At 42.0% G+C, this 25818-nt stretch overlaps 1 protein-coding gene across 1 annotated transcript in view; it reads right to left on the bottom strand.

Annotated features, from left to right (window-relative positions):
• KIF6 (kinesin family member 6) overlaps positions 1-25818 on the bottom strand; it is a 99456-nt gene that overhangs the window by 71897 nt on the left and 1741 nt on the right. Inside the window, exon 2 of the mRNA XM_021717757.1 lies at positions 14097-14152. Within this exon, the coding sequence (XP_021573432.1) occupies positions 14097-14152 (56 nt within the window). The remainder of the gene's footprint in view (positions 1-14096; positions 14153-25818) is intronic.

Below are 25818 nucleotides of genomic sequence, written 5' to 3'. Positions count from 1 at the left end.
CTGAAAAGTCTTACACATAATATTTGCTTCATTTTCCTTTCTCATCATATGGGCAACTTAATTTTTCTTCTTCACCCAGTTTACCAGCCTATTTTGTCTATACTGTACATAATTTCTTCTCCAGTCTCAGACATTTCTGCCTATGTGATCCTCTGATTCACTCACCAGGCTAGTTCTCAAATCCTGAACTCTCCTATTACCTGCCTTTCTGCTCTTGCCTCTAGAGTACTGTAGACCTGCCTCATATCAGATTCATGTTACAGAAATTCTAACAGCCTACACTTGGGTGATGTGTGGCCATAATTATTGTATGCAGATGATGTCTTTTATCATTCTAAATTATATGAATGAAAAGCAGGATGTAGAGACATTTGCATAATATGATTGTTTTTATCATTTTTTTTGTAAGACAAGCAAGCCAATCCCCCATATGAGCATATGCATGTTACACCAAGAAAAGAAGAAAAAAATCCATAATGCTAGGCTAAGGGGTATGAACATTTTTATCTGGCACTGGGTAGAACTCAGAGGTTTCTGAGTGAGGGTGAGGAGGAAAGAGATTCCACCGGAGCTGTGACTTCATCTTTATAATGCAGTCTTCACTACTCATTATCCAGAATTCTAATTTAAAAGTGGCCAACTCCAAGGTGGCAGACTGCTGCCAAATCTCCTATTTCCCTCACCACAAACCCTTCCCATCAATGGTTTCCTCTCGTTTGAAATTAGTGTCCTTGGATTTTTCTTTAGCAGTTGAACAATGGCAGCAGTTTGAGTCCATCTTGACTCTGAAGTCCTTCCTGTGCAATTCTTCCCCTCCCCCCACAGTGACAACAGCATCAATATATTGTCATTATTGTCTTGTTGTGAACTGCTTAGGAAGGCACAGTCACTTCCCAGTTAGTGACTGCTAGACCAAGGGCTTATGCCAATTCACCTCTGCCCGCCATGGCTATGGCATCTGGCCACCTAGGTGCTGGAAGCTTTTTCACATCATGCTGTCCCCTCTCTTACAGGAGTTAGCAAAGATTTTGTTTTAGGTATCTCGCTGGGGGTGGGGTGAAGCTAAACCCTTTGCAACTCTTCTCTTGGATGTTCTTTTTGTCCTTTTTACAAGATTGTAGCATTTACTTCAAGGAATACATAATTTCTTAACCTTCAAAAACAGACCTGGTTCTGCTTTAGATTACTGGAGCAGGCAATTAATAAAATGTACGTCTTTGATGTCCCTTGCCTATTAAGTTGTCCCTTGACGTCTTCTTGCCTATTACACTTATTTGGTACATGATTCATTGCTGTAGTCATTCCTTAATTATTTGTTTTTGTTCCAACAAAAGGGAGTACCCAAGGACCCTAGTATTTGCTAATGAGTTGCTACGTTCTGCTACATTCCAATTATTTATTAGGATGTTTTTCGAGACTTCAGCATCATCTCCAACATGTGTTAATAAGTTGTTTTGCAAAACACAATTACATTTTTAAAATATGCAGGCATCATTAGTGATGTCTTCAATAAAGATTAAATTAATGAAACCAGTCCTTACCTCATTACAAAACATACATTTTCAGCAGTAAAATCATCAGGCTTGTGGTCTGGTAAGAGGTTTAACCATCTGTATGCAAAAGTCTTTTATTTGTGTAGTGACTAGTGGTTATAAGACAAATGACCTGAAATCACCATCTCCAGGTTTGACCTGTACATATTTCAGTGACAATCTGTGCAGTGTGACCAAGGTTACTTCCTTGGGGCAGTGTTATGGTGTAGTGTAGTAAATAACTCCCAACTTTGGACAACTTGAAAATTAGAGAAAATAAACTGTCCTAGGGTCCTTCCAAAAATCTTAGGAGAAAATTAAAACAAGTAATAGACTGGAAGAAGACATCTGCTACATTTTCCATAGACAAAGGTCCAATATCCAGAGGACACAAAGAGCTCCTACAAATCAAAAAGAGAGATTCAACTAACCAATGGGCAAAAAATATAAGATACATGAAAAAGCACTCAGTTTCACCAGCTGTGAGGGAAATGCAAATTAAAGCAATAATGAATTACCATTTTTTTATTCTCTAACTGACAAAGCTAAAATGGCTGATATTATCTATACAAGCAAGGACACAGGGAAATGAGTACTGTCACACACTGATGGGAATATAAATTAATGAAATCCTCTGAGAAGGCAATTGGTGATGAAAATTAGAAACACACATACCCTGTTGCTCCTCCTAATTCTTCTAGGCATCTTTCCAAACGAAACATTCACATTTGTACACAAAAATGCATGCATTGTTTGTAAGAGAAAACAATAAAAAATTGGGGAAACAGGTGAAATGTCTGTCACAAGTGAGTAGTTAAATAGTTTATTCCCCATCAAAAATGGTGAGCAGCATACCCATACTCGCCGTTAAATGAGTAGAGCAAGGTACAGAATAACATGTACACTATGGTCCCATTTATGCAACAAAGCAAGATACCTTTGTATTCATGGGAAGGGGACCCAAAAAACCCAGGAATTTATTTTAAAATGTATGTTTATTCTTACGTTTTAAACTTCAGTCATCTTCAAGGTACTTTCTGTTTGATGCAATATACCTATCAAGATGCTTTTTTCACTGCTCAAAACAGTTTTTGAACTTGTCGATTTTGATGCCCTTTAGTGCGTCTGCTGTTTTTTGTTTCACCTCTTCTGCATTAGCAAAACGTTTCCCTTTGAAGGTTTTTTTCATCCGGGGAAACAAAAAAGTTGCCAGGGTGAGAGCAGGTGAGTAAGAAGGGTGGTGCATGGGGGTCATGCCATTTTGGGTCAAAAACGGCTGAACGCTCAGCACAGTGTGGGCAGGTGGGTTCGTCAATCATCATCATGAAATGGGAAAAGGGGTTGAAAGAATCTCCAAAATAAATTTCATTGAAACTGATCACAGCCTCTCACAACAAAGCTAACTGATACACTGATGTTGATGCGTTCCTAAAACACTGACTTAATATCTGGCAGGGGAAGCCTGGACCACAAGAGACCCATTCTCTAAAAGATAATTTTTGTTTTTGGGGGGTTCCCCCCTTGTATGTATCTACCTACCTCTCTACATACCTATTTACCTGTTTACCTACCTACTTACCTACCTATTCACCTACCTACCTACCTACCTACCTACCTACCTACCTACCTACCTACCTATCCTTCTATCTACAAATGCACAGAATAGGATAAAAGGAGATACATCAAATTGTTGAAAGTGCCTACTTCCCTCTGGGGTGGGGGCATGGTTGGTACTAGGGGAGAGGAAATGAAGGGGCTTTTACATTTTGATTTGTGTATTAATGTATTGTTTGAACTAAGGCAAAATATACCCATGAATCACTTATGCAATTAAAAAGAGACAGAAGTCACTACCTTAAAGAATCCATGACTTTCTAAACTCCAGTTCACGAGAGAGACCTCGAAAAGAAGGCTTGCCTTCCTTTAGTCCTACTCCACCTCCCGTCAACCCCTCTGCCTCCTTCCTTTATTGTCTTCCTGGGAGGAAACAGAAACAGGGTTCTAGTACCAGCTTCACTCCTTACTATTTGTGAATTATTGAGCAATCTCCCTAAGCCTCAGTTTTTTCATCTGTAATAAGGGTACAATAATAACAATATCTCTATCGAAGTTAGCCATTATGGTGGAGACGCTACCTCCGGCCTATAGTCTGTGCTTAGATCCCCAATGGCCACAGGCTTCTCTGTTTACTCTCTGAATTTCCAGGTAATCCCAGCTCTGTCCAAGCATTGACACCAGCCTTTGGGAAGTCCCCATGGTACTCCATCTAGTTGTCCCTCCCTGGGTACCCTTTCAACCTTGTTCAGGCAGCTGCCAGGGTTCTGCTGTTACTATTTTCCCCACACCAACTGCCTGGGCTGGGTGTTTGTTCTTGAGGTGCCTGATTAGTGATGCAGCCTAGATGTGCTTGGGAGCATTTCTTTTCAAGTATTGCCCAATAGCAGACATCTACCTGTCGGAAGGGGAGTGCTGAGTCCCTAGGGATGAACAAGTGTCTTTGCATGGTGTTTCACTCTGTCCTCGGCTTTAATGAACACAGCTTGCCGCATGCATATTTTTAGGCTGGCTTAAATAAGTTCTGGTGCAGACTGTGTGTTAGGGAGCTGGTCTGACCCACAGGATCATGTTACCACATGAAGCCAGCACCAAACCAAGGCTGTCTCCACCCTTAGTGGAATGGTCGCTGCCCGGAGAGGGCTGGTCCCATCCTTGCGTGTTCTCTGTTTTTAAAAACTCTCAGTGAATTTCAGCAGGGACTCATCAATGTTTACAGAGTGGTCAACAGTAGACACAGCAAGCCCTCTGCTATTTGCAGCTATTCCCTTCTCAGCATCACTGGCAAAGGCCCCACCCCACTCCCATCCCAGCCGTAACTGTTCACTCTTCCAAACGATATGATAATAAAACACACTTTTCCTTCTTAGAAGTGAAACAACATATTACCAACTGTCTGCCCTTGGCAAATGAGTCAGTTAAGCCCAGTTCCTGCTGGTGTATTTAAAGACAGTCTCCTTCTCTTGAGAGAGGGGCAAGGGTCCTCAGCCTGGAGGAACCACCCACTTACAGATATGTCCCTGTGGCTCTACATTCACAAGCTTCCTGGTTTAAATAAAGCTGCCACTTTTCTGCAGGGTTATTCTGATATCTATATAATAGCATCTGCTGGCAAAGTTATTTTTGAAATACTTGAATGAAAATCATCATGTCAAGAACGTACATTACTGCTACGATGAGATTTAGAATGAATCAACTGCCTTCTAAAATCTGAAATGTCTCTGCTATAAGGGGAAGAAATTTTATTTTAAGGCATTTCATTAAAATGAAATAGGTGTTGGGAAAATTGGTTAGTTGCAAAAAGATTCAACTTAGAGCCTCAGCTTATATAGACCATATTCTACAATAAATCCTAAGTGAGTCGAGTGTGAAAAATGGAACAATAAAAAAACTCTATAAATAAATTTAGGAAAGTATTAAACAGATATTTGGCGATAAACAGTCCACCAATATTATTGTTATGATGACCATTTCTAAGTATGGAAGCAATGGAGGAAGTCACAAAAGAAAATGTTAACAAATTTGACCATATGAAAATAATACTGCACCTTACAGAGGCTAGTCACTATTATTATTGGTAAACAAAGTGGTGATGATGAGCTTGAAATTAAGAATTAATGTCACCTTATAGAGTTGAACTTGCAAAAAATCTTCATGCAGCTCTCCATGAGATACAACTGAGAGGATACTACATGTCAATCATTGTGCCTGTCCTACTTATCCTCTTTTTAAAAGAGAAATCTCCCCGTTTTGCTGCCTGGGTGTTCATTTTCTGACACACAAGTCCTCTCTTCTTCCCTGGGCATAGCTATTTGGACCAGGGGTGGGATTCTGACCCAAAAGAGGCACATTCTTAAGCCTGCCAGTGACTATTGTCTTGAAGGTCTAGAAAACATAAATTGGACTAGTCAAATTATCTTTCTCATACTTTGAGCTAAGAAATAAGCAAATAATTAGCTCATTAGCCTCAGGGACCACATATTAAAGAATATTTTCAGGGACAGCTAGGACTGAAGCCATGAGAAAGCAGGAGCTGTGGTCAGCAGGGCCAGCAGGTTGCAATAGCAGACATGCACAGAAATAGTAAGAGGCTCTGAGGGAGGCATGGAGAGAGAGCGCCAGGCTCTGGAGCCACCCTGGTTCTTGATGGCTCCCCAGGTCCTGGCTCTGGCTCTCATTCCAGCTTTGTGGGGTCCCAGATTTTATTATTGTATTTTGCTGAAATTCTTGTCATCATCCCCATATATCCTAGGTCCGATCAAACTCGACTGGGTTTCTATTTCTGAAAATCAAAAGAGTCAAACTAAAAGTGATTGCTGTTGTGACCCAATTTAATATTCAAGGTAACTTGGAGTTCATCTTTGGGAGGCAGGAGAGGGACATAATTATGGTTTAGCAAGAAAAAAACTAACAAATATTGCTTTTTCTTGTCTGGAGAAAGGGGTGCTGTGCTCAGAAGGGGCTGGTCAGCCTGGAGAATAGGTGAGTCAGGTTGGCAATGGTGAATGAGCACCGTCCAGGGAAGGTGGACTGGACCAGGGCCTGTAATTGCTGCAGGGATGTTCACTTCTGTGGGCAATGGACACCTTGTGAGGTATCACCATGACCATGAGAACCTATGTCTCAAAACTCTTCACTATCTTTGTTTTGATTCCCTCTGTGCTTGAAGATGCCCAGGTATCAGGCTTTCAACAACTAATCTAGTTTGTTCCCTGGGCAGAGGTTCCCTGGATGGATGTGGTTCAAGAATTCCTGTCTATAACAGAACATCCACCATGGTAAACTAATAAATTGCCCTCTGGTTTACAGTGCATTTGATCGGCATGGGTCAGCCTTCCTGGGTCCTCTCAGCTGAGGCCAGGCCCTGGACCTTGATTCACACATGAAGGCAAGACTCCTCTATCAGGACTCTTGGGAGACAGCCATCCATCTTCTTCGCTGACATTCCAACCAAATCTTTGTTTCCTTTTCTATTCATGACAATTATTAGTGTTCCTTCCTGTCAGTGAAAGTACTCCTTCAACTTGCATCAAATCATTTTTTTTTTTGTTTGATCTCCAAACTATGACAGCAAAACATTCAATCCAGTTTCATGAAGACATCAGTCATACTGGTTATGGGCCATTACTCAGATAACTGCATGTCTTGGAACATTCTGCAATTTCAGTGACATCTGAACTCTTACAGAGAGACCTTAAGAAGTCATCTCTGCTCTTTTTGTCTCCAGATACCCTGAGTCATCTCAGAAAACTACTTTTCGGTCTTGCTTTTCATGATTCCCAGGATCTCTATTCATTTAATCACCTTCTTGACAAAATATTCTTTCACATGACCAAATATATTTTCAATACAATTGAGTCTTTCTTTTTATATCTCTCTAAAGTTCAGTCACTATTTAATGGTCTGTCTGTATAATGTCAAGTAATAGAAGTCAGTTCTCTAAAACTATATTTCTTTCCTTCCTTCCTTCCTTCCTTCCTTCCTTCCTTCCTTCCTTCCTTCCTTCCTTCCTTCCTTCCTTCCTTCCTCTTTTCTTTCCTTCTGAGTTAGAGTCTCGCTCTGTTGCCCAGGCTGGAGTGCAGTAGCACAATCACGGCCACCGCAGCTTCAGCCTGCTGGGCTCAGGCGATTCTTCTGCCTCAGCCTTCCAAGTAGCTGGGACTACAGGTGCATGCCACCATGCCTGGCTAATTTTTTGATTCATTATAGAGATGAGGTCTCACCAAGTTGCCCAGGCTAGTCCTGGGCTCAGGTGTCTCATCTTGGCTACCCAAAATGCTGGTAGGCATTAGCCACCATGCCCAGCCCAACTATGTTTTTTTTTTTTTTTAAAAGGAATTTCCTCACATGCAGTTGGCTAACAGGGGAGTGATGGCAAAGCAGTTGCATTTGTTCATACTGGGTTGTTTTTCCTAGTAAGTTAAAGTTTTTCACCACAAAGAAAAAGCAGTTGCATACAAATAAAGCTAGCACAGAAAGCAAAGCAGAAATGCAGGCCTGAATGCCAGGCCCCTTCTCCCACATTCCCCTTCATGGTCCAGCGTGGCCGTGTGCTGTCTCTTAGAAGGGCTTGTGCTGCTCTTCCCATCTCTATGTATGTTGTTCCTGTTTCCATAACTCAGCAGCCTCCGTTCTTCCTTAAACCCTTTTCTATCATGACATCATTTTGGAAAAACATATTCCTTATGTATTACGAATTTAACATGTCTATTTATGTCCTTATTTTTATTAGGACTGTAACTGGTTTTGTTAGTGTTCTAGTTATAAAGTAGCATGGATTTTGAAGGGTCTTCCCCAATCTTAAGTTTCTTACAATCCCTGTTTTTCAGCATGTCATTTTGCATTTACTTAACTATAGTAGAAGCACCTATAACTAAAACCAATTTTTAAGTTCCCTATTCACAGCTTTCTTCTTTTTCCAGGATAAATAAGTCAATAGTTCTTTTCTTAAAAGAACTACTGCCCATTCCCTTACTGATATCTCTCATTTGAGGCTGTGGATACATTTCTGTCAGGTCTGTAGAGAGCATAATTTTTGCATGCTTATTTCTTCCTTTAGGAGAAAGATATCTCCTCTATTCCTTAAAAATCTCATTCAGTTCATGTGCTATAGATAGGCTAAGCACCTACCTGAGGTGTGGGCACATGATTTAGGCCTAGTCAATGAGAGTATTTCATTTTCTTGGATGTAGGGACTGGTCAGAGATGGGCAGATGGTGTAAGCTAAGCTGATTATCGCCCCCTCCCAATACTTTTGCTACTGATGTTGGGAAAGAGCTCTTTTATTAGAATTATGAATACTACAGACTGGAATTGGGAGCTTCTGGGGTATCTTGCCTCTAAATGGGGAGAGGCTGCCAGACAACTTAGTCAAGCAGAATTGAGATATGGAGGAAAAGAAGAGAGAGGGGAGGGGAGGGGAAGGAAAGGGAGAGAAAGGGAGGGGAGGGGAGGACGAGGGAGGGGAGAGGAGATGCATTTGAAGCCAACCATACTTCTTAGACTTTCCCATTACATTCTCTTATGCTTATAGTCAGATACCTTGGCCAGTGTAAACTGGGTGTAAATTAATTGAATATTTTTGATAAATGTAACTAAAAAATCAAACTAAATAATGCATTAGGCTGAGCATGATGGTTTAAGCCTATAATTCCAGCATTTTGGGAAGCTGAGGCGAGAGGATTGCCAGGGGTTTGAGACCAGCCTAGGCAACTTGGTGAGAACTCGTCTCTACAATGAATCAAAAAATTAGCCAGGTGTGGTGGTGTGCACCTGTAGTTCCAGCTATTTGGAAGGCTGAGGTGGAAGGATCACCTGAGCCCAGCAGGTAGAGACTGCGGTGGTCATGAGCGTGCCACACTGCACTCTAGCCTGGGCGACAGAGTGAGACTTCAACTCAAAAACAAAAAACTAAAAACAAAGCTTGTTGACTTAAAATAAATATGCAGTGAATCACTTAATAAAAGCAAAGATTCCTTTGTGACTTTATAATCACTACTTTAGCTGCTGTTCTCTGAACCATCTCTCTAAGAGTGGAAGTCACTGAGGAAGTGCAACGTAGGCATGGAAATGCTGGGCCAGGGAAAGGATGACTTCTTGGCTTTTGCCTTTCTACTTTTGAGAATATTGTTTTTTGTTTTGTTTTGGTTTTTACTTTATGGTAACACATTTGTATTTTTCAGCTGCTGATGACTTCTATCCCTGTCTTTAACCAAACCTCTAGTTCTTATTTGGTGCTGGTTTTGGTACTTATGCATAAATACTTCAGTACACTGATTCCTACTAAACCTCACTAAGTTTATGCTTTGAGTTCTCTTGTGTTTTCTGAAGCATCAGTAAACTCACTCAGTTGGAATTCTATAGAGCTTGAAAATACAACCCTGCAAGTCTGTCCTCAAACCACCAACAATGATTGTTGAAACCTGTGTGGAACATTGAATCTTGCTGCGACTGCTTCTAGCCCATAGGGCACTGCCCTGCAAACCAGCAAAAGATGCATCCTCCTATGGAAAGATACAAGCCTGAGCTGAGACACATGGGATAGAGGGGCAAGGGCAGGCTGGGCTTTAGCCTCACCTGCATCCACCCTGGGCCCCAAATTTTAAAGGTGACTTGTTATTAATCATGCTACAAAGATCTTTTTAATTTCTTGGGCTCTGCTCAAAGAGGCTCCTAGTTGGGGTCTAGTTTGAGCCTTTTGTTGGGCCTACCTTATAGGATAAAGGTTAAAGATTCAGGAAAAATGAATAACAGCTGAATGAAAATTTAAACTCAGAAGATAATGTCAAAATTAGGTAAATCTGAACTTGTCGAGATAGTATATAGTATTTGAACGTTTTGGAGTTGGACAGAAATTGATTTTAATTCTATATTGGCCACTTTAACTTCCATTTAAAAAAATCTGTAAAATAATAAAAATACCATATTTCATAGAATCTAAGACTACATGATACATAAGACCAATCCTCCATTCAGGGGTTTTTAAAATGTGAAAAAAAAGGTCAAATGGGATAGTTAAATGCATCCTGATGGCACAAGTGTTAAGAGTGAAAAACTATGTGCCTTAGAATGTATGACATACAGCAAAACCCACTTTACAGGTCATGTCTCTTTCCTGTGAGGTTTAAGTGAGATAATGCAGATCAAGTTCTCACCCCCCACTCACAGAGTATGTACTCAATAAAAACAGCCTCAATGGTAGAGGCTGTTGTTGTTGTTGTCCTTATTATTTGGAGCTGGCAACATATATTAACAAAAGAATATACTTGCTCCAGGTCATCATACTCCAGCAAAACAACCCGTCTGTTCTCTTTTCCCTACTCTAGGATAAGATACAAGAAACCAACATGCAGGAAGTAGGTCCCAAAGAGAACTTCAAATGAAGATTAAGTACAGAACAAGAACATGACTGACAAATAGCAAAAATTGTCCTATTTATTCTGCTGACGGGAATCCAGCTATCAGAAACTATTAACCCAAATTCCAGATGTATAAGATAAACATTTTTGGAAAGGGTATTGGTCAAATGATGGGTTGGTGTCCTTTGACTAGGGAAAGAAAACTTCCAGAATGTTTTGCTAGCTTTTCTAGTGTTTGTTTTTTTCTTTGTCTTTCACTAACAGCTTCTTCTATTACATTTTCTATGATTTTTTTAATGACTTGCTGAGTGTTTTACTAGGGAAAACCTTTAGTGCGAGTTTTCATTTGGGCCTGAAGAGGCGTGTGGAGGGATGACGAGGTGCCAAGAGGTGTCAGTCAAACTCTTTCACCTGTCTCCAAAGTAGTTCATTCCTGGACTGGTCCAGGAGTGGGCCTTATGCCACTGAATGGTCATTCGTTGTCCTTTGTTGCCAAAGACAATGCTGCCAGTGGCAGAACACCGATGTCGAAAACTTAATGCCAGAATCCTAGTGAGTGAAAAAATGCCTGGTTCATGGCATTACTTCTAAAGCAGTCTACTTCTTTTCTCAGTTTGGGCTTAAAGGCATGTCTAGAGACATGATGGATGGAAGCAGGGTGCATGTAAGCGTGTTCTAAACACAACCCATGTGATGAAAAGCAGCCTAGTGCTCTCATGTACGAGACAGGGAATTACAATGAAAATGACTGTCCCCAGAAACAAAGTTCTTATTATTTTTCTGGGAGATTCTAAGTTGGTTATTACTTCCACTTTTGATTTCAGCTTGTTTTACATCGGGATTGATGCAAATAGTGTTTAGGACAAAAAAAGAGTTTGAGTCTACCTAGTTGGGCTGGCTTCTTACAAGTAAAGAAAATAAGGTGGAAGTTTTGATTGACTGATCGTGCCGTGGAAAAAGTAGATATTATACGGTCACCCCTGAACTGACAGCCTTCAGGGATTTTTGAGAATGAGACTCAAGAGGCAGCTGTAGATCACGATGTCAGAGAAAAAACAAATTCACTGAGGAGACAGTGGCAGTCTGAACTTTAAACATGTGGCTGGCCAATTTGTAATTCACAAATACGGCTTTTGTTTCCTCTCTGCAGGCCAATTACGTGTGCACTCCTTGGCATCCTTATCCTGCCTTGGGGTCTGGAGGCAGGATGTGGCACAGCCTGGGAGTGGAACTGAGTCACCATCCCACGCATACATGGTATATCCATGCCACGCTCCTGCCTCTTGACTCCTAGAGTCACCAAAGGACTCCTTGGGGACTGCAAATTCCACTTGATTCAATTTCTCCCTAGGAAAGATGCATTCAGCAATGCCACACATTTCCGGAAACCAGTTTCCTTCAGGTTGCCTTGGAATTGCCTTGGAAATTTAGAATATGTATGCAAGTTCTACCTTATACCTCCTTAACTCTAACCTGGTGCCTGAGATGCCATAATGGTGGGCTGCTCCCTGTGGGATAGCAGACAAATCAGCTCCGAATCCACTGAAATCTGCTTCCCCTTTCCTCCCTGCCTCCCCTTCCTTCCAGGTGACTCAAGTCAGGTAGGCTGTCACCACCCTACTGTCCCTGGGAGACTGCACTGCCCCTTAGCAGGGTGTCTGCTTTCCTACCTGAAATCCTGGCAATCTTGATGGGGCATCAGCCTAGAATTAAATCTTCTTAAGGGTTTGGGTCACTGAACCCTTTCAGAGTCAGATAAAAGCTATGAATATTATCTCCACAAAATTGTACACACTCCTAACTCCCAGCTTTTTTTTTCCCATGCAGTTTTAGGATATTCAGGAATCTAGGCCAAGAAAGGAGTATGTAATTTTTTTCTTTTTTTTGTGCCAGGGATCTTCTGGCAGTCTGATGACACTATAGTCTCCTCTCGGAATAATGATTCTAGATTCATAAAGTAAAACACACAGACTCTTAAAGAGAAACAAATTATATCAAAACAGTTATTAAAATTTAAGAACTTTTTGTGATATACATAGAAATATCTATGTATTTTTATATAAATATAAATACATTAAATAATAGGATCTAATTGTGAGTCTAATAACTACTGTAACTGTGTACTGATGAGCATAAAAGATATTTTACATTTTTGGCCACACTGTGATGTGATATAAAAGTGTTTGTGATTTCCACTGGTGGCAGGGGCTGCCAGTCTACTGGGGTCTGCTGCCTGCATTCATCATTGAAGGTGGTGCTAAATTTCAGTTAGAGGTTGGTGAAAATATTGGGGCATTTCTCTCTCATCCAAGATCCTGGAATCTGGTTGAGAACCCATGAGACACAAGGATTCTGGGGGTAGTTGCTGGGCATGGCTCAGGGTCTGGCAGCTTTAGCCCTTTCTGCCTCAGGTCACAGAGGGACCTTGGGCCTCCTGTTTCCCTGACCAAGATAACCTGAGGACATCAAGATTTGTTTGCTTGTTTTAGAGATGAGGTCTTGGTATGCTGGTTGCCCAGGCTGGTCTTGAACTCCTGGTCTTAAGTGATCCTCCCACCTCAGCCTCCCAAAGTGCTAAGATTATAGATGTGAGCCACCATGCCTGGCCTTTCCAAAATTTTTGCATTGAATTCTTGCTCTGTCTCCTAGGCAGATATAGCTTACTGCAGCCTCAACCTCCTGGGGTTAGGTGATCCTCCTGCTTTAGCCTCTGAGTAGCTGGGACTACAGGTGCACACCACCACACCCAGCTAATGTTTCAATTCTTTTTTGTAGAGATGAGGTCTTGCTATGTTGCCTAGGCTGGTCTCAAACTCCTAGGCTCAAGTATCCCAGAATGCTGGGTTACACATGGGAACCACAGTGCCTGGCCAAGCCTATCATGATTTTTAATGCTCTGTTGGAAAAGCTAAAGGAGATACTCATATTCATCCTCGCTTGTAGGTGGAGGGAAAAGAGGACAAGAAGGTCCCAGGGAGCCAGCTGTGAACAGGTAATTGCTCTCTTCTTCAGCACAGAGGAACAGAGACCCCGTGAAGCTACCCCAGTCCTGGAAGATGGGTCTCTGTGTGTCTTGTAGTATGGGATGAAAAGGATTTGAGGCCCACTTTATTGAGTTTGCCTCTTTTCTTAACCTCATCTTTGCAGGGATGCTACCTGAGTTGAGAAGCCCCACTCTGTAGTCTGTACCCGGGAAGGTTCTATGGATCAGTTTTGCTTCTCATCCTCCGAGGGGCTTATTGAATGGTGCTGAAAAAATGCACATCTGTGCCAAAAATGCTAAGTATAAGCTTTGGGAGGTGTAAATGTGTTTCACGGTACTTGAAAGTATGAAATGACATCACTGTAATCGTGTGGCTATGACTAGCTGAGCTATTGCTAAAAAACATCAAGGAAAAGCAAAACTATCTCATTGGGATACTGGAGCTGAGATTTGCAGGAGGATGAGACGTTCAGGTTTTAGACAGAAGAAAACATTTTTCCTGATGGGTGATGGAGGAGATGACAAATTTCCAGTGAAAGGCTCTCAGGGCAGCTTCCTTGGCAGGCTTTCCCAAAACTAGGCTTCATGGCTATTTGGAGGCATGTCATGGCCTGGTTTCCCCCAGGAAAATGGCGTGTGAAAGAGGTGACCAGATCATCATCTGCTTACCAATTTTACTTCTTGCTTCATTTATACTTTCTCCCAGGGCCTTGGCTTCAGAAAATCTGGAGAAAAAAAGAAATAAAAAATTTACTTTTCCTGTTCATCCTACATGAGGTTTTTAAAAGAATAGATTTCTGAGAGGTTGTTAAAATATTATAAAACTTTATTAAAAGACAAAAGAAAATCTTAATAAGTAAAATGCATTAGGCTTGAAGACAGAGACAAAATTTGTATTAATTACAGGTATGGTAAATTTTTACTCTAATCAGTATAGAATTTTTATTCTTATATTCTTCAATTTATGATTTTTTGTTTTGTTTAGTGATGCAAGGTACCTGTACTGTGATCTACTAATTACAGTACCAAGATCTTCCAGTCAAAGAATGCTTACTTAAATAACATTTTTTTTCTGGTTATAACATAATATATCAGAGGCTAGAAAACAGTGGCTGGTAATGAGACAAATTCAGCCCACTGCCTGTTTCTGTAAATAAAGTTGTCCTAGGATACAGTCATTCGCATCTGCTGATATATTGTCTCTGGTTGCTTTCATGCTGCAACAGCAGAGTTGAGTAGATATGACAGACTGCATGGCTTCCAAAACTGAAAATATTTGCTATCTGATCCTTTATGAAAAAAGTTTGCTGACTCCTGTTATGTATAATTATTAAGCCATATTTTTAAAAAAGACAAGAAAAAAGAATCCCTAATAATTCCCTGCCCAGAAATATGTATGTACATGTGTATGTGTGTGTGTATATATATATATATATATCCAGTTTTTTTCTAGACAGTTTTTATAGGTTGAGATCGTACAATACATATGATTTTGTGCCCCAGATTTCTTTCACTTAGCATGAGAACATAAGTCCTTCCCTGTATCATTAGAAATTCTTATCTTTAATGGCTGCATACTAATACACCAGGTGGTCATGCTGATGTTTAGTGAATGATGCCTCTATATTTTCTTACATATATTTTATGAGACACACATTATGAGCTAACCTTGTACTAAGGAAGTGCTATAGGATACAACCTATATGAGGAACACGTAGTTCAGCCTCTACATATACTGGGTCCTGATTAAATGCTCGTTGCTTTCTCCTCCTCTCCTTTCTGCCATGAAATTAAAAGGGGTAATTGAAAACCCATGACACAAAATACATAATATATGGCAGAATTAATTCACAGTTCTATCTTGGATAACACTAGTCATGACATTGGAGTTTGACCAGGGAGGCGCTTATCCATGAGAGGGAAGTCATCAGGAAAACTTCATGTATAAGTTGGGATTGACTGGGGCTTTGTGGATGCATAGAACTTTTAGAAATCTTTTCATTCAGAAATATCCATATATACACAAAACAGAGAGAATAGTGGGATGAACGCTCACGTACCCACTATTATATTTTATTAATTGCCCAATTTTATTTCAACTCTCTCCTCTCCTCTTCTCACTCTCCTGTCCTCAAATCTTGCAGGACCCCAGCAAATCCCAGATATCATATTGTTTCATCCCTAAATACTTCAGTTGCATAGAATTTTTGTTACAGAAAGTGCAGAAAGGAGGGCATTCCAGGCAGGGGAACAACATAAGCAAAGGCCAGAGTGCCACGACTGCTCTGTGCTTGATGGAAAAAAAGTGTGAATTATGTCACTGCTATTTTCCGAATCTGTCAACTTGGCCTGAGACTGCAGACAGTAAATTTCCAGGGATGGGGACAAAATTTTCTTTGTTAAGTTTGTTGGGACTCCATCTCTGGTTCTCTTATTAAGGATGTTCAGGCTCATTATCGATTATATAGGCCCTCTCTCCAGTGAGGGCCTGTTACCTTCTGAGGAGAAGTACAGTTGCATTTGATGCAATTCAGACACTGATGTGTTGTGCAGGCCACCGTGCTGGCCTCTATGGACTCACACTGTCTCTGCTGCTGGGCAGGCATAATGTGAGGTTGGGTTCAGGCCATACAGAAGATGAGGACCATTTTCATACTCTACCTTCAGCTAAGGGAGGGACCATGACTACTCGATCACTGCTGTGTCCATCCCCAGTACCTAAGACTTAATAGGATTTGACAGTCACATGTGGCTTAAGGAATGACTTCTATTGCCTGTTTCATAGAGTTCTGGAAGCTTGAGACTTTTTGGAATAACGAAAATACAAGAGCATGGCTGCAAGACTGCTGAAATTCTTGTCAGTGCTGGAGGAAACCAGAGCACAGATAGAAAAGGGAAGATACTAAAAGCAGAACAGGCAGTTTCCACTGTCGTGCTGCCCAGAGAATCCCCTAAGAGGCCTGGATGGAGCAACCCCCAGCCTTGGCGATGCCTGGTTGTGTCCGGGGGGCCTGGCGGAGAAAGCTGCTGAGTCCTGTGGTCAACCCTTTCCAAAGAGCTGCCCTCGCCAGAGCTGGCAGAAACTGTGGGGGAAGCCACGGGCTGTTCCCGTCTCTCCTTGCAGCCCAGCACTGAGCTAAAATGGGCTTTTCCGTTGGAGAGGTGTGGTCTGAGGGTTCTGCCATCTTCGTGAGACCATTTTCCCTCCACTCTGGAAGTTGTCACCACTCCAGGCCACCCCACCCACATGTGTTCCTGATCCCTGGTTGTCAAGACAAACTCTGAAAAGCCCAACCCTGAGGGAGGAGAGGGAAAGGGAAAGTGGCAAAGGAGCTGGGAGAGAGGAGAAGGCAAAGAAGGAGGCTTGGGAAGAGGTGAGAAAGATGACCCTATCAGTTCTGCCATGCTCCCCCTGCCCACCTGCATCATTACATCTCCCAGCCAGCTCAAGTCTTCCTCATGTCTCACTCCCTGCCCCCACTCTAGGTTCTGTTCACCAGAACTTTGTCGGGGAGCTTTCCAATTCCCGCCTCTCAAAGACAGGAGCATTCTCATCAGTGAACTGGCCCACGAAGTCTACTTTTGTCCAAGGTGGTTCAACCTGTGCTGACTTCTCCCAGAACATGTTGCAACCCTGGACGATATCCTAGGCTGCTTCTCACTGTTCAGAGGTGTGGCCTATGTTGGTGAGGTTGCACCTTGGGGAAGGACAGTGAGAAGGCTCCATGCCTCAGCCGATGAGTTCCCAAGGGTTTTCACTATAGGCGCTAAAGCATTCGTGTCAGGGTGTCTCTAGCTGTGTGGCTCACCTTGGGAAGTACAGTGTAGCTGGGTATAGCTTCAGTGTTGTCCCACAATCTGGCTTCCTGTGACACCCAGCCTTCCCCATCCTGTGGCTCCTACTGTGTGCCAGGCAGGCACTTGGAGACTCTGGGAAAGCGCTCTGTCATTGCTTCCATGGCCTGGCTCTCCTGTTTTGTTTTTTTCCCTCTCTCTCTGGCAGCTCCTTCGAGTCTCCTCTGTAGACTCTTCTGCAGCCTGTTCCTTGAATGTTGCTAATCCTCAGGATTTTGTCCCTGGCCTGTGCCTCACTTTCCCTTCTCTCTCTAGGCATTCCATTCATGGCAGTGTCTTCTTCACTATCTCTACTGACACTCTCCAATGTCTATTCAGCCTGGCTTTAGTTCTGACCCATGTGTCCAGCGGCCTGTATCTAGAAAGACCTGATTCTTCCCTGAATACCTCCCCTGCTCCTCCTGCTGTTCCTGGCTCAGTGCATGACAACCATCACTCACCCAGAGCACCATCACTCAGGGCAGTCACCAGCACGCCAGTCTTTGCCCTCTCACTGTTGGCTCCTTTTCTTGGTCCCGGAGTCTCAGTCATTCTCCATCTTCAATATCTATTACAGCATTCCCCCAGCCACTCCATTCCTTCTCCAACTGCCTCAGAGCAGAACACTGCCTTCTGTCTCTCAGATTATTGCAACTGCTGCTTTCTGCTTCCAAGGCATTCAAGCTACCTGTCATCAGGCTAGTTCTCACATTTTAACAGGAGTGATCCTTCTTAAATGCAAACCTGATCTGGTTACTCTCCTATTTTAAACTCTTCAACATCTCCATAGTGATCTCAGGAGAAAGTCCAAATTCCTTAGCCTGGTGAAGTATTTGCTTTCTGTTCTGGCTTCTGTTGTCTTCTTACCTTCTCTTATATCCACTCACCGTTCTGGGCTTGCCTGAATGACTTTTGTTCCATCAGGTGTCACAGGCTAATCTTTTGCTTGGAGCCTCTCTCCCCATCTGACTATTGACTAAGTTCTACCTGACCCCTCAGCTTCCAGCTGTCTCTTTCTCTGTATAGTTCTCTAGAACCATGCAAGCCTGAAATGGGCAATGCCTCCAACCCTAACTCTAACCCCAACCCGAACTCTAACTCTAATCCTAACCCTAACCCTATCCCTTGAGTATGCTAAAGAATCACTTATTGGATGTAAGTAGCTAAACATCCCCACAGCACCCTGCACTTGTCAGATAGCATCCTATATGCAAATTGCCTATTTACTTGTATGTTTCCCTTTCAATATCATAAGCTCCATGAGAACTATGATCATGTCTGTTTAATTCACTCATATCCCAGGAGCTTAGAATAGCTCTAATTGAAGCTCCAACATTCTCACAATGACAGCTCTGATGGCCTTTCCAGAAAAAGGGTTCCAAAATTGCTTTGACAGGTAGACTAGGTGCTGGCATTGGTGCATAGCTTCCCAAGGGGAGTACTTCAAAAGATATGTAGCACTTTTTCTAGGGTGAGTTCATGAACTTAATTGTCAGACTTCTTCATACCTTCCAAGACCAGTTTCTGAAAAAATCCTGTCCTGCCCTTGGTATGTGTTAGGCAGAGATACTGTCTTAGCCGGGGAAGCAGCTGGCTCTGCTGCAGGGCAGTTAGAGTCAACATAATTCATTAAGGAACATGGGTGGTGGCTGCTTTAACCTACAGGCCAAAGCAAAGAGCTGGTGTTTGTAAGCCATTCAGTCCCCAAGAGCATCTGTACTCATATTCCCTGTCATGTCACCTGAAAGTGTTTCTTCAGGCCAGTGGGGAAAATATGTTGTGGGAGGGCAAGGGGCTCCTATAATATCTTTCTAAATCTTCATCTAGCACGAATAACTTAATATGTTGATTTTTCCATAGACTAAACATATAATACTCTTCCCTATCAGAGAGGAAGACAGAAGACTGGGCCTATATCTTGCCATTTCCTTCTTCTGTAAACCAGTACATGGTACCTTGGCTGCCTTCAGTTTGTTGTGTTGAAGACCTATGCTTGGCTCCTGTTATGCTTTTTAAAAATACCAACATGTCTTTTCTATTTCATCTCTTCCCACACCAAGATGGCTGCCCTCTTCTGCTGGGCAATTCCTTTCCTGACTCTTGAGGAGTCTGCTGCTGCTATTCTCTTACTTTTAGGGAGCTACAAGTATTCTCAAACAGTTTTCTTGGCTGCTAAGATTTCTCAAAGTCAATTTCAAATTGTCATTCTCAAACCTCCCCCCCCCAATTTTTTTTTCTGAGTACACTTGTTGTGGCCAGCACTGTTTAAAAAATTATGGGGAGGCTAAGAAGGTTCTAATCTAATCTCTGCTCTCAGAGTTTATAATTTTAGTTCAGAAGACAAGGGGTAAATTGGAAAAAAAAAAAAGGAAAAATAATAAATGTAAAACCGAAGTCTAATAGGAACCAAGAAACTCCTGTTTGTCATGGGTGTTACTGCCAGATGGTGCCACATGATTTCTCTCCCCCCTTTGGTCCAATTTTCTTGTTGCTGTTCTATTCTATGTCAGAAGGCTCCAACTGAGTGAAGGGGTACTTTTCTTTGTTTAGTGCACTTTATCAACATCTTCATTTCCAACAGCAGTTAATCTCCCCACTTCTTTCTCCTTTTGTTATTCAATGGGACTCTATGACAAAGGGACCCAGTTTGTATGAAAGATCTGCCACAATAGAAAGTGAGCCCTCCAGTGTTTAGGCACTGGGATTTGCCAAGCATGGGGTTTCCAGCCTCTCTTCACATTCTGATATAATATGAGGATGAGTCATGCCTGGAAAATGAAGTGATTTTTGAATCACAATTGTCCTCTACTGAAAAATCCGGCTTAAGAATTGGCTTCCATGCTCTAGTTCATCGAAGGGCAAACATTCTATTAACGTGCCAACGTCTTATTTCTGCTGCCACAGATAGGCAGCCCAACTTCCTCCAGAATAGAGGCCAGAGTTTAGAGATGTAGAGATTCCCTGTGAGGCCAGCAAAGGATGCAGGTTAAAAGGGGGAAGGAAAACTCTTCTATTAAGGAATGCAGAATGAAAGAGCCAGTCATTGTCACCTCCTGCAGCTCGAAATCAGTTCTTGTAATCTGGGGGAGCTGGGAGAGTCAGAAGGGGCCATGGATCACCAGTAATCCCTAGATTTGGTTTTCAAGACACTTGCTCTAGCCAATGGCTAGAGAGGCTGGACTCGCCCGGAGCGGTTGCAGGGGGGCAGTTCATTCCAGCCCCTCTCTTGTGGTACTTTGCCAACATGATGACTCAACATCAGCACTGCCAGCTCACAGAGCTACCGATGTGAGAAGTGGAGAGTAAAATGCCAGGCCAGGTGGTTGGGTCCTGTTTGCTGAGGGCTGTTAGAGAGCTGAGGCTTAGAGCTGAGGCAGAAAGCAGTAACTGAATGCCATCCTGATAACCCCTCTGGTCTGCAGTCCTCCTGCATTCAGGCTACATGGGTCCTCCCTGTCACAAGAGGAAATGGGAGGAAATGTGTGGAAGGAGCTAGGGCTGCTGGAAGAGCATTTCCTAAAGTAAGGGCGGCGTGGACGTTACCCCCATGAGCACCTGTAGGGCCTTACTTTGATGTAAGAACACTGGTTGTGCAGTTATTTGTTTTTATACAAAAACATTTTTCTTAGTCCCTTGCCTTAAACAGTTATGAACATGTAATATCTAGTAATTGAATATTCTCCATGAATGCAAACAAGCTCCAATCCTGAAAAGGGGGGTAGGTTCTGTGTTACACCCTTGTGCGAAATAGTCCTTTGGTTATTGGTATTATAGGAACATGAAACAGATGTAGACACTTTAAAAAATGTGGGCTGGTCTTCTGACTTTTCATTTGATTTAAGAAGACTGATTTACTGCTGGGGAAGCCTCTTTTCAGAGGAAAGTTTTGTGTGTGTTTCATTAATTTCCTTGCACTATGGCCACAGAGAAGAGAGGATCGTTAGTATTGCCAGCCAATCCTGCATAACTTAGATAGGTTTAAGCCCCAAAGCACATTTGTCACAGGGGTTGTCAGAACTCCACTGTACTAGAGTTAAGTGATCTCTGTATTAGGAGGCTTTGGAAGACCACAGCATCCTCATCCTGCCCCCCCCATTCCCTGCAGAAAATAGACCTAGACTCAGGTTACAAACCAGAATTAGGAACCATGCCAATTTTAGAGTAAGAAAGATGAAGTATTATGTTCTTCAACTTGAGTGTGCCAAAGAATCACTTGGTAATTTTGTTAACCTATAGAGTTTTGGCGATCCTGCCTCAGAGGTTCTGGATCTTAAGGTCTCTGGGTGCTGTGTAAGCCAATGGTTTTCCAACCTAGTTGCTACCGGACTCTGCTTTTTAAAAAGGGATGCTCTTAGATGGAACATATCTCAAAATAGCAAGAGCCATCTATGAGAAACCCACAGCCAGCATACTGCTAAATAGAAAGAAATTGGAACCATTTCCCTTGAAAACTGGAACAAGACAAGGATGTCCACTCTTATCCCTCCTTTTCAACATAGTTTTGGAAGTCCTAGATAAAGCAATCAGACAAGAGAAGGAGACCAGGGGTATCCAAATAGGAAAAGAGGAAATCAAGTTATCCCTCTGCAGATGACATGATTCTATACCTCAAAAACCCAAGAGAATCTGTTAAAAACCTCCTTGCACTGGTAAAGGACTTTGGCAAAGTCTCAGGGTATAGAATAAATGTGCAAAAGACAGTTGCATTTCTATACATCAACAACAAACAAACAGAAACCCAAATAAAAAGCACAATCCCATTTGCAATACCCACACAAAAAAATGAAATACCTTGTTAACTTCCTAACCAGAGACGTGAAAGACCTATACAGTGAAAACAACAAACCACTACTCAAAGATATTGAAGATGGCACAAAAATATTCCATGCTCATGGATTGGAAGAATCAACATTGCTAAGATGTCCATCCTACCGAGGCAGTATATAGATTTAACGCAATACCCATTAAATTACCAGCAGCATTCTTCTTAGACCTGGAAATGACAATACAGGAATTCATATGGAAACATAAACGGCCATGAATCACCAAAACAATCCTCAGCAAAAACAAAAAAAAGCAGGAGTTATCACACTCCCAGACTTTAAACTTTATTATAAAACTACAATAATCAAAACAGCTTGGTATTGGTATAAGAACAGGCATATAGACCAATGGAACAGAATAGAGATTCCAGAAGCAAAACTTCAAATCTCAACCAACTCATCTTTGATAAAACCTCCACCACCAAGCACTGGGGAGAAGAGAACCTATTCAGTAAATGGTGCTAGGAAAACCGGCTGACCACATACAGAAGATTAAAACAAGAACCCTATATATCACCATACACAAAAATCAACTCTAAATGGATCAAAAAGTTAAACATAAAACCTGAAACTGTAAGAACCTTAGAAAATGCAGGAGACACTTTATGGAAATTAGAACTGGCAACCAATTTCTGATCAAAACCCCAAATGCCCATGCCATAAGAGATAAAATAGACAAGTGGGACCTCATCAAACTGACAAGCTTCTGCACAGCCAAATAAACCATCAAGAGAGCAGGGAGGCAGCCTACAGACAGGGAAAAAATATTTGCCAACTGTATGTCTGACAAAGGTCTAACATGTAGGATCTACAAGGAACTTAAATGTGCCAAAAAGAAAAAAGCAAACAGCTCCAATTACAAAGTGGGCAAAAGATATGAATAGACACCTCTCAAAAGAAGACATATGAGCAGACAACAGATACTTGAAAAAATGCTCAGCCTCACTAGTCATCAAAGAAAGGCAAATTAAAACTACTGAGACGCCTCCTAACTCCAGTCAGGATGGCCATCATCAGTAACTCAACAACAGATGCTGGAGAGGATGCGGTAATAAAGGAACACTTCTAAACTGTTAGTGGGAGTGTAAACTAGTACAGTCTCTGTGGAAGACATGTGGTGATTCCTAAAAGATCTAAAATTTGACCTTCCATATGATCCCACAATCCCCCTACTGGGAATATATCTGGAGGAACTCAAATCATTCGATGAAAAAGATACTTGCACATGTATGTTTATTGCAGCATTGTTCACAATAGCAAGAACATGGAACCAATTGTGCTGCTCATCGAAAGAGGACTGGATTAAAAAAATATATGGTACATATACACAATGCAATATTATGCAGCCATAAAGAAGGACAAAATCATGAACTTCACTGCAACCTGGATTGACTTAGAGTCTATAATACTGAGCGATCTATCACAGAAACAAAGAACTGAGAATCACATGTTTTCACTCATAAGTAGACCATTGACAATTATCATCATACTATAAGAAAAAGATTGGCAGTAGTGGGAAACTGCCAAGGAGGAGGTGGGGGGAAGGGATGTGGGATTGGGAGTAGTGGTAATCTGCCAGGGGACGGAGGGGCACACCTTATCAACAAGGGTACCTACATAATGAATATATGTCTAACCCTGAATTGTACCTCACATCTTCAAAATAAAGAATACATAAATAAATAAATAAAAAGGATGCTCAGGCCTTACCTAATTAAAGTAGAATGTCTGGGAGTCAGGTCCTGGCTTTGGTAGCTTTTAAAAGTTGCATGGGTTATTTTAATATGAAACCAGGGTTATGAGTATAAACTAGGAAGTCTCCAGTATAGACACAGCTGAGGGCTCTTTGGAAGTCTGTTGGTAGGCGGCTGGCATCTAGCTTGACATGCTTATCTTCAGACAGACAAGGTATCCTTCTCCAACACGTCCAACTGGCCATATTAAAAATTCATGGTTGCCATAAAAAAGAATGAAATAATGTCTTTTTGTAGCAACTTGAATGGAACTGGAGACCATCCTCCTCAATGAAGTAGTGTGTGAACAAAAAACCAAATACTACATGTTTTCACTTATAAGTGGGAGCTAAGCTAAGGGTCTGAAAGGCATATAGAATGAACATTGAACATTCTATGTGGACATTGGAGACTCAGAAGTGGGAGGGTGGGAAGGTGGGGAAATGAAAAGTCACCCATCAGGTACAATGTGGACAGATGGGAGTGATGAGTACACTTAAAGCCCACACATCTTCCCCACTATAAAATACATCCATGTAACCCTAACCCTTTTGTACCCCTAAAGTTACTGAAATAATAAAAATTTTAAAATTTAAGACTTACAATGCAGATAAGCCTTAGAAGGTTTGTGAAGCCCATGGATTCACATGCTAAAATTTATGCAGATGGGCATGTGTCCACTTTTCTAGAGAGACAGCCCCCAGTGTCACTAGATTCACTTTATTTTCTCCTCCACTCTCTTGTTTTAATTATTTACTCATTCATTCCTTTTTTATCCCCATGTCCTGTTCCCATTCTTATGGTTAAAGTATGCTAAAGTGTATATTTTTGTTTGCATATTTTTGTTTTGCGTGTATCTATTTGTAACTTACATGAATGATGTGCTCTTATTCAGTGCTATGCTTTTAAGATCTATCCATGTTGGTTTGTATACATCTAGTTCATGGCTCCCAGCTGCTACATCCTACTTCATGGGGTTCCCTGTGTCTACTTCCCGGATGATGGACACCCAGAATGTTTCTAACTCTCCCCAGCCACAAACCATGCTGCTGTGAGCAGCTTCATGAATGTCCCCTTACAAGCCCACATGAGAACTTCTTGGGAAATATACCCAGAAGTAGAATTGCTGGATCATGGGGGGGTACATATATTTCTTTTGGCTAGGAAGGTCTGGGCTGCTCTCCAGAATGGCTAGATTCCCATCACCTTCACTGGATTCCTGAAGTGACCAGAGATCTCCCCTGTGCTAAAGTGTAAAAGGCGCTGCCATAATCTAGACTGGGTCCTTAACCAACCCTCAACACTGCTCGCCTTTCCAGTTTTCTTCTCATGAGTTTCTACCTTTTCCCCCAGTCCCTGTGGAAGCTGTAGTAAACCTTCATCACCACCCTCAAGTCTCTTATCCTATCTGAACCTTTTTTTCACAGAGAAAATTGAGGCCTTTAATTTTCTTCCTCTACTTCTCAATGTACCAGTGTCAGCTCCATCTTGATTTTCCATCCATGCTTCCTCCCCCAAGGGCCTAGCTTTGATTCCCTACCAACCTATCTTTCAGAGGGCTTGCTGTGTCAGTCTTCCTCCTGTTTCTCTGCCTTTCCCTTGCCGCTACTTGCTTCTGTGGCCTATAATCTTGGTCAGTTCTTTCCCATCCGGAAACCAACTTGCTTCCTCCTTAAGCTACCTCCCTTTGCTCTTGTCAAAATGTTTTTCATCTAAAACCCACTTTTTGAGTGCATTGTTTACAGCCTTCTCTGCTCCCTCCATTTGCTCCTTCAAGCCCAATACTCCCTTCAATAATATTCCAGTTGCCAAATCCATGTGCCCTTCCCAGCTCCTTTTTTTTTTTGGAGAGATAGGGTCTTGCTATGTTACCCAGGCTGCTCTTGAACTCCTGGGTGATCCTCCTGTCTTGGCCTCCAAAAGTGCTGGGATTACAGGCTGAGCCACCATATCTGGCCTCCCTCTGCTTCCCTTCCCTTCTCCCTTCCCCACCCCTCTTCT

Source organism: Carlito syrichta, unplaced genomic scaffold (assembly GCF_000164805.1).
Source record: "Carlito syrichta isolate Samal-C Ts95f unplaced genomic scaffold, Tarsius_syrichta-2.0.1 Scaffold310924, whole genome shotgun sequence".
NCBI classification, from domain to species: Eukaryota; Metazoa; Chordata; class Mammalia; order Primates; family Tarsiidae; genus Carlito; species Carlito syrichta.
Note: the sequence above shows the minus strand (reverse complement) of the source record. Positions and strands in the feature narration are given on the sequence as shown.